The 13,746-nt window shown below is 38.2% G+C and overlaps 1 protein-coding gene across 1 annotated transcript in view; it reads right to left on the bottom strand.

The window, feature by feature from the left end:
- CRIM1 (cysteine rich transmembrane BMP regulator 1) overlaps window positions 1–13,746 on the bottom strand; it is a 314,885-nt gene that overhangs the window by 37,607 nt on the left and 263,532 nt on the right. The window contains exon 10 of the mRNA XM_065401910.1: window positions 9,321–9,442. Coding sequence (XP_065257982.1) covers window positions 9,321–9,442 — 122 coding nt within the window. The remainder of the gene's footprint in view (window positions 1–9,320; window positions 9,443–13,746) is intronic.

The raw sequence follows: 13,746 nt of genomic DNA, 5'->3' as shown, positions 1-13,746 counted from the left end.
ACAAAATCTAGTGTTTTGACTATTTTATTAGTGAAGTTTACTTAAACAGAGGGTCAGAAAAGAGAATGAGTAAGCAAGCATCAGAGGGGAAAAATAACAAGTGTGTAATGGGAAGGAAAGAGTGGGAAGGGGAAAAATTAGGAAAAGAGAAGGAAGGAAAATTATTAGAAACAAGGAAAGACAGAGAACATGGGTAAGATGTTAAAGAATACAACACAGGGAAAAGTGCAAGGGAAAATTTACCTATAGAGTAATCAGCCTAGGGGAAAAACAGAGGCTGAAAGTTATGGAAGAATACACATGGACGAAAAATAATGACTGAAGGGAAACAGAAGAAATAATAAAAACAAGGAAGATACAGAAGGTTAATTAAAAATATTTTAAATAGATAATACTTAATGATATATTCCTTAATTAGAAGTACATTTGATTTTTGTGGGGGAAACAAGGATTCTGTGGGAAAACAGTTGCACTCGGATGTCTGTGTTGGTGAAAAAATAGAGGAGTATATGCATACACTTCTAATATCTTATCCTGGACCATACAGATCTTTGATGTAGTCCCAATTCCAGGCAAGGAAAACTGGAATTCACCAACAGACACTGGTTCAATAAAAGATATTACCTCACCCACCTTGCCTCTCTAATATCCTGGGACTACCACAGCTACAACTACATTAAAAAGGATAGACAGATAAAGGAAAAATGGACATCAGATAGTTGAACTGGCTTGAAAGAAGAGAGCTAACCGTTTCTCTTCATCTCTTAGATTTTCCCAAAGTCAGACATCCCTCCCAAATTTTATTTTGGACTACAGGTAAGGGGAGGATGCTGTTGATATTTGGGTTTGTTTTACAATAACCCAATAGTCAATATAATAAAATGAGTTTATATCCCACCAAAGCAATTGAGTTCTTCACTGAACCAGCCATCACTCTGGGCTTGTCTTCAGTGCACTGTTGGCACACGTTATAATGCAAGTTTTGCCCATAACTTGATTCCCATCTCCACACACAAATCTCTAGCTTGAGTTAAGTGGTGTTTTAAAGCTTCTAGGGATATAAATAGCGGTTAAAAAAAGTAACCATGTAACCGATTAAAATTTTATTGGTTACACGTGACACCTTTCACTTCATATTTTTTATGAAAATATGCTTATGATATGAATATAACATAACAGATGTACTTTATGCAAGATGGCTTATGTGAGATATCATTGGAAAGGTTATGATTTACTGAATGTGATTATCCAATTTCTATGCCTGTATCATTTCTGTATCTGAAGTTAGAAATATTAACTATGCATCTGTATTTCAGATGTGTTACTTTGGGTGTCTCTCCCAACCAGCACTTCAGGTACAACAATGGAAAAGCCAGACAGGCTTAATGGGCCATTAGCAGAGACAATGGACTGTGAAAGAGCTTAGTCTTCCTGTGGACGCTGGAGACAGCCTACGAGCAATGGCTGCCACGGCCATGCAGAGACATGGGTCCAAGTCACCTGGTACTCAATACCCCTCTTCCCCTTTTGGAATGCCAGTAGTTTTCCACTAGAAGACAAAGGGTTCCCGTCTTACACAACAGCTATATGAGGCACGGGAGTGACATCATCATGGTCCTCCTCTGCCTCCCCACCCAAAGAGACACTGAAAAAACACCTGGAAGCAAAAACTGAACGGTGGGGAGAAGGATAGAACCCAAGCTGGAAGGGCATCTAGCTTGCGAGTAATAATACCGGAGGTCTCAAGAGGAGACCAGTGCAGCTGCCTTTCAAGACTTTCTGTAATCTGCCTGCAACAATATCTAGGGTGAGAAATTCTATTTGTAACCAATTTCTTTAATGAACCTAGCTTAGTTTGCGTGTTTGGTTTCATTTGCTTAGTAATCTGCTTTGTTCTGTCTGTTATCTCTTATTTTCACTTAAAATCCACCTCTGGTAGTTAATACACTTATTTCTTGTTAATAATAAAACTCCGTTTATGCAATTTCTAACTGGGCGGGCAAGAAGTGTGCACATCTCTCTTCACACTGAGGAGGAGGGCAGATTTTTATGAGCTTGCGCTGTGCAGATTTTTCTATATAGTACAAAACATTATTATTTTGGGTTTCTCCCCCCAAAAGGGGTGTGCACGTGAGTGCTGGGGGAGTCCTCTTACACAGAGCTGACTTCAGTCTATGTCTGCAGCGGGGTGTGGCCCTACCTGTGTGCTGCAAGAGGCCGGAGAGCCTAATTCAGCAAAGCAGGGAGAGGGAACCCAGGCTGATTGAGCAGGGGAGGCTTAGTTAAACCCCAGCACATCAGGTGGCATCCCAGAAGGGGGAGGGGGTCTAACTAGTCACAACATGGTTAAATGTTTAACTGGGGAACCAGGGGTGCTGCAGCACCCCCACGTTTTACATGGGGCCCCTGGCTGCCGGCCCCCGCGCCCCAGGACCCTCCCGGCTGCTGGCCCCCAGGGCAGCAGCGGAGTTTAATTGTTAACCGAAACCAGTAAGACTGATGCTTATTAGTTAAACTTTTACATCCCTAAAAGCTTCATGTACCTAGCTTGTCAGGGGATGTGGGCTGATGCTCTAGTGCTGCTGATGTTGGAGATAGGAAAACCCTGACAATGCAGCAGCTAAAATTACAACTCACCAGCTGCTAATCCAAATCGCTCCAGTGTGGTCATTCACTCTCCCTTGAGCTAGGCTAGCTCTAGTGTACTGACTGTTGCAGTGAAGACAACCCTTCTGAGTGGTCTGTCATATCAAACTCAAATCTATATAACTACTTCTCCTTGTACATTGCTGTATCTCAATAATGACCACTGACAACTCTAGTAAATTCATTTTGAATTACAGTATATTTACAATTGGATCCTTGCAGATTAAATATTACACATTTTTGTATGATGTACTGCTGTGCATTTTTATTTTTTTTGTCAAATTATTAAAAATTTGAGTAACCCCTCCCAAAAATAAAACTTTAAAAATCCCATTGAATCTTGCTGCAAATTTGCTGGCACACCTCCGGGATAACTAACCCCCAGCTCACTATAGCTCACAACTACACCAAAACCTGTTATAATGTCCTATAAATCTAAATCTGTGATATCTGCGTCACGCTTTAAAACACACAGTAACTTCTTTATTGTGTTTAAGTCACTTAACTTCTTTGCAGGTAACAGTACTGAAATTATTACCCCAACATGTTCCCTTCCTCAAACTTACACTTAATTACTCAAATTTATTCTTAAGAAATTAAAGCTTCTTTTGCTTGGAATCCAACAGATCTTTAGATGGGTACACAGCTATATTTACTCTGGCTCTGTGTACAGTTTTGGGACCGCTTTAGTTGAGCAATGTTGTCTGATTAACCCTGCTATCCAGGTATAGTAATTTGCAATATGTATGGAAGCCAGAGGCTTCAACAGGAAGAAAATGGGCACAAATCTAGAGTAATCATAGCAGCAATGGCAGGAGTAATTTGCTGTGTGTAAGGGTAGATTGGAACAAGCTTCCTTTCCCTTGTTATCAACTGCTGAGTTAACTGCTATCTGGCCTTGGAGAGAAAGGCAACAGATTTTGTTGAAGGACACACTATAGGGCTGTCAGTTAGCTTGGGGTGCCTGGGTATTAAATACTACCATAAGACATAGTGTCAGTGACACTACATCTGCCAGCATCTGAGGCACCAGTAGGCATCCTCCAATATGTGCTTGATTGGTAAAGAATGATTTATTGTACTGGCCTGAAGCACCATCAAGCCACTCCTTTGCTGTACCATTCCCTGCCCTCCTTTACAGTAATATATGATTTATATGTACTCAGATAAGAGGACATAATAAAGCAGAAGTATTAAGGCTGACTCCATCATACTGACTGATGCCTTATTCAAACTGCATATTGCATAACATGGATCAGAATAATTGAAAAAACAAATAGGGCATCTTTCTCCCTTCAAATGTCAGTTGTGACATCCTTGCTCTCATCAGCCTTTTGCTGTGATACTCTTTATGTCAATGGCTAATACCTCTATCATTAGTTAGCACCATGTAACAAAGTGAGGCAAATACTTTGTCTACATTTTGCTGATCTTTGTCATGAAATCGCCCTCAGTACTACAGGATCGTGTATCTCATGTTCTCTGTCTTTGAAAATGGTGAAAATAGACTTATTTTGCGCACACACAAAACTTTTCTATAGAAATCTTTTCCGGTGACAGGTGGTCATTTAAAATATATTACATACGTTTTTGCATGGTTTTCTCTGAAAAAGGCACATAATAAAAATAATGAGTGAAATAAGCTCAAGTTTTTCACATCTGTATTTTGTTATTCAATGTCTTGTCTGAAAAAATAGAAAACTAAATAAACAGTATGTTTCTTGTATCTATTTTCCCTAATTAGCTATATTGTTAAAGTGATTTAATTCCAGGAAGATCAATAGCAGCAGTATTCTTTTTAATGAACTCGGCCACTGAAAATGAATATGTATTATTCAACTTTTCTGAGTGAACTATAATCATACATGAGATGATTATGATCTACGCATGTAAACTTGTTCCATTAGCAAAGAAAAAAATTCACTAGAGTAGAATTCAATGGTAGTTTTTTGTAAAAAAAGAAAGAAAAAAAATGACACTTTTCAAAGTTGTGTGATATAAAGAAAAACCAGCAAATGAAACAGACACTCATTACTCAAGTTATAACCTACAAGACAGTCCACTATTTTGTATTTTAGGCCACTTAACTATTTAACAAGATTAGATCTCATACATGGTAAATAAAAATAGAAAATCTAGAATTTCTAGTTCCAGATTTGTTAAGTTGATTATAGGGTTTTTTATTTTTAAAAGATAAGTCTCCAAGTATTCTGGAATTCTATGCCCTAGGAATTTCTCAGAATTGTACTCCAGAATCTAACCTTTTACAAAGAAAAAAAGTTTTAACTCTTATAGTTGTGAAGATAGATTTCCAAATGGGAACTAAGTTTAAACTGATGAATTGTCTACATGAGTATGCAAGCTGTCAAACAGTAGCTCTAAAAGACTCCTGATTATCTCAATGAGGTGTTGACTCAGACCTAATGACATCTTAAATAATAATAATCAACACTGTTACTCTTTCATTGCCCATCATTTTGGCTTAAACATTCAGCTACATTAATGTGTTTATCTATAATTTTAGCTGCACTGGCAGATACAGGAATAGGAACTAGTGGTGCCGCTGGTTGCTGTCAAAGGTTGCTAGGATTGGGAAAGAAGAAATCAAGTCCTCCCCTCTGGCAAAAGCTGCAACTGCCTCTTGGTGCTCTAAAACCAAAGTGCTTTCCGTGCCTACCTTAGAGCCAAAAACCAAACAGTCTCTTACACAGCTGCCAAAATCTACATCTTCCCCAATACAATGTTTACAGTACAAAGTTGCATTACAAATAAAAATCATGGGCACATTAAACATCTAGGAGCAGCATGACAACGGAATTTAACATAATAATTAAATAGCACAAGAAATACTTTATTGATTGTTATCATTCATTTTCCACAGTGAATGCAATAAAACTCTGTTATTAAATGTACTTGAAGTAGCCACAGGTATTTTAGTCTGCTGCACTGGAGTGCTGAATAATTTAAGCCTAGTTTGCTACAGAGAATGCAGGGTTCTTAGTCATCTAAGAAACATGGAATTGGTTAGGTTTAAAAAAAAAAAAAAAAGGAAAACAGATAAGCAGTTTAGAATTCATCTTTTCAAAAACTTGTCTACCGTAAGGTGATATGCACCATTACACAGTGCTTGCGGCCTACAGTAACATTACATCACCATGTAAGGATGTTACAAAGGGCAACAGTGGTTAATCCACATGCTACATGGCATTAGTACAAGGCCTACAGACCACTCAAGAATTATTGCCTGCCTCACTAAAGGTAGCCTATTAAAAGGGGACATGTTGGACAGAGTTACACCGGTCTCAAGCCCTATTCTACATTGGCACAGAGATAGGCTGAGTGTCCTTCTGGGGGGTTTGCCAACCCGAATTTCTATGACTCTACTGCATCTGAAAATTATAAGGGTCAAAAAAACTTGACATACACATGGACATGTTTGTATTAGAAAATGTAGCTGAACAAGTATACATGAACATATACAGTGGTGTAACTGTACCTCCTTGTTTAAGCAATCTTCGGTTAACCAAAAGACCTGATTAACAAAAGAATGGTTTTACTGTGTCTCACCAGATTGTGCAGGTATCTGGAATGCCTGAGATCATAGTTCCTTTAAAGCTAGCTGGCCAACTACCTCCAAGTTTCATTTAAAATCCTGTTTATCTGAAGATTTCTGATGTCCCCAAGTCCTTTAAATAAATGAGATTGTGCTCAGGACTGGTATAGTACAAGCTATACTTTTACAGCTGAAGGAATGGCCTGGATGGACATGGGAAATTTAATTGCACAAAGTAGCCTTTATTTAAGTGCTAAAACACAGTTTAAACCTATTTAGACATGTAACTCTTGCAACTGTTACAATGTTAAGAGAGTTAATATAAAAGTAAATTTTGTGCACATGTAAATCCCAAAGTAAAAATTGCTGTGTGACTAACACTCATACTTCAGGGTTGTGTGAATGCAGCCTGAGCAAAAGCTAATAATTGATGAAAAGTACAACTATTTAAAACAGTTCGTTAGAGCAGCATGCGTACATGCATATACTCATGTGTAGAGCGAGATGCTGGGAGAAAAGTACAGACTCTAGGACTTTTATATTTTTACTGTTGACATTTATTTATTAATAATCACTGATATAGACCCTGTATCAGCATGTGCTGGCCCTCAAGAAAGAAGATCACATGGCCGCCACAGCCTGTTCACAGGTTGAGCCCCAGAATGACATTGAGCATAGTAGTCTGGGCAGAAGTGCATGCTGGGAAAGGGGACAGGGCTGTAGAAAAGCCCCAGTAATACAGATCAGGAAAGAGGCAAAATTGGCAGTGGTTTTCACTACGGAGGGAGCTTGTATAGTGGTAGAGAGTCCAGGAGATGGAAGCCCTGGAAGAAAATTTCAGACAGGCCTAAGAGGAGGGATAAGAGGCAGGTGAACAGAAGGGTAAGCAAGCCACAGCTGACAAAGAAGCTATGCATAAAGCTAAGTAAATTACCCAGATGAGGTAAGAAAACTGAGGCAGTGGCCATATGTGGCAACAGAAAATTAAGCCATAGGTTTGGATGGTGCTTTGGAAATTTGAAAAGTACATGGTTCCCGCTCAAAGAATTTACAACCTAAATTAGCCAAACATATGACAAAATATAAAGACAGATAAAAAGTATAGGGAAATGAAGGACGACGATTAAAACAAACTAAAATAATCTGAGTCCTATTATTCTATATACATATTCACAGTGAGTGAATAATTTATATTCTAATATATTTAAACAGCATTTGAGATACGACAAGAATGGTAGAGTAGAAATAGGTTTTGAAGAGAGATTGGAAAGCATGAGGATGCTGGGTGCAAAAGAAGAGGGATGTTGTTCCAGCTATAGAGAAATCAATGGGAAAAAAGTCATAATGGTGAGAGTAGTAAGAGGTGAAAAGTAGAGTAATGAGGTGTGAAGAGTGGCAGAGACCAGGAGGAAAGTTTTAGAGTCACAGGAGATGAGATGTAGGCAGGGGCAGAGCTCTTGCAGAGCCTCAACAGTGAGAGTCAGGCATTTCACCATGCCAACCCCAGCTCATTTCCTTTCACCAACTTCCTGTCTCTTTCTGCATAAAACAAACTCCTCAACCTCATTTTTAAGGAGTGAGAAATGGTTACCATTTTAGCTGCTGAACACTGAATATATTAAAGATGGGAAAGAAAGAAGTTATAGCAGTCGAGGCAGTATAAGAACATGGTCTTGACTGTGGAGAAGGAAAGGGAAGAGTAGATTTTAGAAACGTTATTGAAGGAAAAGCAGTAAGATGTAGTGAGTGCTTTGATATAGGAGAGAAAGATAGAGTAGAGTTATAGATAACCCAGAAAATATAACTTTGAGGAAATGGAGTTTTTAACGGTTATGGAAAAAGCGTGGACAGAAGAGTCATTAGGAGGCTATATAAGAAGTATAGTTTAGTGTTAACATGTTTAGTTTAAGAAACTGCAGGACATTCTTGAAGAGATATAAGAGACAGGAAGTGATGCACACCTGGAGAGAGGAGGTGGAGAGGCACATGAGAGGTGTCAGAATAGAGGTAATAGAAGACCATGAGAGTGCATGAGGCTAGTAACACTATTTAACACTGGTTAACATTTGTATTGTTCACTAAAGAGAAATTTAAATATCTTATCTCAATTACATTTTGCAAAATTGTTATTAAATGATTAGGGATATTATGTGTTAGTATTGTTGAAATAAATCCCAGCTGTTTATTGATACAGAACTGTTTAGCTATTATAAAACTATATGGATCATATTGTACATAGCCAATAGGAAGGAACATAAAAAGTCTCCAAAGGTTAAGTCAAAACTTGTGCATTATTGCCAAGCTTTGACACTGTTCATTGTGACTCGAAGGAAAACTAAAGTTTTCCACAGACCAACTGTTTTCCTTAAGTTTTCTTCTACAGACAAGAGAAGTGAACTTACAAAAGTAAAAGCTTTTAAGAATCATATATTTTAACAAAATAAATAGTTATTTGTTAATTTTACTTAACAAACCAGAAGTCTCTAAGAACTTGTTGGACGCAGAGGGATGAAATAGCAAATTATTTTGATAATACTTAAGATTAAATGTATTTAAACAGGATCAGAAAAAAATAATATTCACCTAGCTACCAAGCAAACTACAGCTCAGTTGAAATAATACTACTTAGCACTTATATAATGTTTTATACATTCAAAGCAACGTGCAAATACTGATGCAATGATGTACAGTGAATTGGGTCAGGTGGCAGTCAAATGAAATATTTAAAAAAATTTAAATATAGATTTAAAGAACACATATTCCTGTGAAGGAAGCAAAGAGAAATTCAATCAGTTTTCTCAGGCTTATTAAGGGCCTGATTGAAATCCTACTAAAGTTAATCAACTGACTCCTCAATGGAAGATGGATTGGGGTCTAAAATGTCAAAAAAACTGTGTGATGTGTACCTTTACTAGGCTGACATTAAAAACACAAAAACTACAAATGGTAACAAAGCCCTACTATACAGGGTCCTCCCCTACAGAAAATGAAATTGACTACCACCATTTGAGTTACCAAGTTGCAAGTCTTATTAATATAATGTACCACTCCTTTCCATTTCTCCTAGCTTCTAATTGCTTTGAAACAAACATAGATATGGAGGTAATGCATTCACACCTACCTCTGCACTTACAGAGAAGACAACCATGATTATTCTGCTGGAAGCCCATTGGACAGATCTTACCACAAGGAAGTTCTGGGCATTTCTTACAGCGACAGATGTCACAGCCATGCTTGTTCTTCCTAGATGACCGAAATAATTTGTCAAAGGTCAGCAGATCACTTTAAATGTCTGATTAAAAAATGCCCATGATCTTCAGAGCAAAGGCTTCCCCTGAAGTGACTAAGTAAGTAAAAAAAATTCCCATAATTGTAATTCTTGTACTCAAAGGTGGTAAGGGGTAAATAGATCTCCACTCTTGGCTTGTGCTCCCTCTGTGTGACTGGCAGAAACACCCTATTTAAATTTCAAGCTATTAAGCCACTTCATTTGCCTGGTACATTTAAGTGCTGATGAGCCAGCACTGCTTTTGACAATCAGTTCTTTTTTCAGGTGAAAGAATAATAGAGTAGATATAATAGAACATCTCCAAATCTGTGAAGAAGATAGAAGGGTAAGTGGGGATCTATTATAATCACTATCTTCTGAGAACAAAAATTACAAGTAATTTTTTTTCTCCAATAATATACAGTAGATCTCCACTCATGTAAAATGCTCCAGGGATGTAACTGAAAATGTTAAATAAGTAACATTGAAATATAAGATTAGGAATGCCAATAACCAAGCGGTAAAGGCAGTGAATGCATAGTTACACACTTTTTAATACAGAAGGATAGAGTACCTTTGTGAAGATACATAATATAGAAGCTAAGTACAGAAACATTTTCTCACCTTCCAGATAAATACATTGAAACAAGCAAGAGATTTGGGGTTTTTTGTAATCACAAACCAAGTTCTGTAACACTGGTAATGCTAATCAATACGGTGTTATGAAAAATAGTTCTTGTCAAACAAACTTGTTACTGTTTTTTGATGAGATCATGTTTTATTATTAAATCTATTTACACTATACAAAAATCAATGCAGCCTATATTAAGTGGATTAAAAACTGGTTAACGGATAGATTGCAAAAAGTTGAATAAATTGGAACAATTTACCTTGGGATTTGGTGAATTCCCCATCACTTGAAGTCTTTAAATGAAGACTAGATATCTTTCTAATAGATATGCTACAGCTCAAACAGAAGTTATGGTCTCATAGTATTACAGTGAAATGATACCGCTCCATAGATAAAGCTGGAATTAATTAACCAATCTTAGCTCACTAACTTTGCCAAAACTAAATCAATACACCTGACATTTCCTCAATGTGGTCATCTAAGGAATGACAGTCTATAAATAATGTTTTGGGGATAACTGAACAGGGTGTAAGTGAAATACGAAAGTCTGAAAAATCAAATCTATTTCATTTTAGTAAAACTGGTCTAACTTTTTTGGAACATTATATTTAAAGTACAGTATTGACCCTCAAGTAGTGTTAACATGGTTGTCCTCAACAATTCAGAGATTTTTAGCTTTCAAGGTCAGAAGGAACCATTGTGATAATCTAGTCTGACCGCCTGCATAAAATGGATCATAGAACCTCCCTGAAATAATTTCTGTTTGAACTACAGCATATATTTTAGAAAAACATCTAATCTGGATTGTTTTTTTTTTTTTTTTTTTTGCCAGTGATGGAAAATCCACAACCCTTGCCCTTGGTAAGGAGTGTTAATGACTGTTGCCTTTGAATCTTTTGGGTAAGACTTGGTAAGATTTTAAGTAATATTACATTAAAAATAAATATACAGTGTTAATTTAAGTTTTTATTAAAAGTGTAAGTTTCTAGCTTTATGGTGCAAAGATAGCAATCTACTAATTTTAAAAGCTATTGTTTTTATTTTCTTAAAAAACACAGAATATTTATAATGGTCTTTTTCTCAGACATCCCACACCATTTATACTCTTTATAACTCAAAGCCATTGGTTATCAAAACATCTTGAGCTTTAGCATCTTTTCATATGCACACCTCATTCCAGGAAGGATAGTAGTTGTTGGAATTTTAACCGCCCCAATGCCTTCCCCCTTGAGTGCTCAATCTTTGATTCAGTACCCCTAGCAAGGGGCCTGAAAGACATGGAATGGTAAGAAAGTGGGAGAGAGAGTGTGATGAGGAAATTGATGCAGAGAAGGTATGCAGGGAAGGAAGGCATGCAGGGCAACAAGAAGCATTAAGGTAAAGGTAAAGGTAAACCATAAGGTTGGGGAATAGAGGTACATTTTTCTTCCACTAAAACCATCCTAGAGGAGAACATGGAAAGGCAGCGCTCATTCCCCACACCCATTCATTTCCCCATAAATGTAACTTTCTGTGCCACAACAAAACCTCTTTTCCATGTATCCCACCAAGTGCAATCCTTTCAGTGCCAGAACTGATGCACCCTCTCCTTCAATCCCCATCAAGCACAACACTAACAGAATGAATTCCCTGCCTCCTTTCCTTTACATGCCCTATGGAGTTTCTAAGCTCTGTCAATTGAACCAGTCTGATTCAGGGAGTTTGTGAAAGGTAATTACTCCCCCTTCCCCCTTCCAAATTTTCAACTATCAATGATTTAAAATCATGTCTCTTTTTAAAGTCCATTCTTTAAATTAAAAAAAAAATATTTTGTACTTACATGTTGGTAATTCTTTATTTTCTTCCCATTTTATAGTGACATGGTGGGGTAGGTAACATCTTTTACTGGACCAACTTCTGTTGGTGAGAGAAGTTTTGAACCCACACAGAGCTGCTCTTCATGTCTGGGAAAGGAACTCCCAGCATCACAGCAAAATGCACTAAATGCACTATACGGGTTAGTGGTTTACAGATTGTCGTAATAAGCCATGTATCTAGTATTTCTATTCAGTCCATGATTTTTGGTATCTAGCAGATATATCCCAGGCTCATCTTTTGAAAGTGTTGTGCAGGTTTCCTTTGAGGATGAAGACTGATGGAGCAATCACTCTATATCTGACCTATGAAAAGTGTTCACCCACAGGTGATACGGTGTTTTTGTCTTATTTGCCTGTGTGAGTTCATTTGAGAATGTAGTGATTGCCTGGTTTCATATAATTCCTATTGGAACATTTAGTGCACTGGATGAAGTATACCACCTATTGTGATAGGCACGTGTAGGATCCATGGCTCTGGAAAGGTGTGTTGTGGGGGGCGTTGATCATAGTAGCAGTGGAGATATGTCTGCAGGTTTTGCATCGGTTGTTCTGACAGGATCTGATGTGCTTTGAGTCGGTGGGTCCTGGTCTGTGGGGAGCTTGCTTCTGATGATGAAGTTGGAGAGGTTGGGGGGTTGTTTGAAGGCCAGAAGTGGAGGTTCAGGAAAGATTTCTTTCAGGATGGGGTCCCCATTGAGTATGGGTTGTAGTTGTTTGAGGATACCCCATCATATGAATTCCAGTGTGATGCAGTAGGTGACAACTGCAGTAGGTGTGTGCAGTCAGAGTGGGTTTTTTATTTCTGTACTGCAGCAGGTTCTTGCTGCGTATTTGGGTGTCCCATTCCATGATGTGATCCTACTTCTCTTGTTTGGTGAAGGCAGTTTTAAATTTGTTAAGGAGTATATCCCAAACTTTCTCCTAGGAGCATATTCAGTGGTATCAGAGTGTCTGGCTGTACATAACAGATTTCTTGGTGTGTTTGGTTTGGTTACTGAACCTATGAAGGTAGGTGTGGTGATCTGTGGGTTTCTTGTATATGGCTGTCTGAAGAGTTCCATTGCTGAAGCTGATTGTGGTGTTCAGGAAGTTGAGGCTGGTATGAGTGTGTTCCAGAGAGACTATAATGGATGGGTGATGGTTGTTGAAGTTGTAGTGGAAATCTATGAGGAAGTTTAAGTCTTCTGTCCAGAGGATGAAAATATCATCGCTGTATCTCAGGTAGATCACTGGTTTTGTGGTGCATTTATTCAGAAATTCTTCTTCAAGGTGGCCTATGAAGAGGCTGGCTTATTGGGGAGCCGTCCTAGTACTCATAGCTGTTCCCATGGTTTGGAGAAAGTGTTTGTTGTTGAAAGGAAAATTGTTATGGGTGAGGATGAAATGGATGAGTTTGGCGATGTGTTAGGGGTGGATATAGGGTGGTTAGGGTTGTCCACTGTCTTGTAAATATTTCAGGCAGGCAGCTGTGCCATCATTGTGAGGGATGGTGTATAGGGAAGTGACATTCATGGTGGCAAGGACAGCATTCTGAGGGAGGTTGTTAATATTGAGGAGCTTGTGGAGGAAGTCAGCCGTGTCCTGGAGGAAGCTGGCCCTGGGTGTGGCTTGAGGATGGTATCTCTGAGTCTTGATATTCCTTCAGTAAGTGTTCTATGGCTAGATATGATGGGTCTGCCTGTATCTTGTTTGTGTATCTTGGGAAGCATGTAGAAGGTCCCTGGGGTGGGTTCCTAGGGGATGAGTTTGTAGACTGTCTCAGAGTTGTTTGTGGAAGGATTTGATGATATTC

This window comes from Emys orbicularis, chromosome 3 (assembly GCF_028017835.1).
Source record: "Emys orbicularis isolate rEmyOrb1 chromosome 3, rEmyOrb1.hap1, whole genome shotgun sequence".
Lineage (NCBI taxonomy): Eukaryota > Metazoa > Chordata > Testudines > Emydidae > Emys > Emys orbicularis.
Note: the sequence above shows the minus strand (reverse complement) of the source record. Positions and strands in the feature narration are given on the sequence as shown.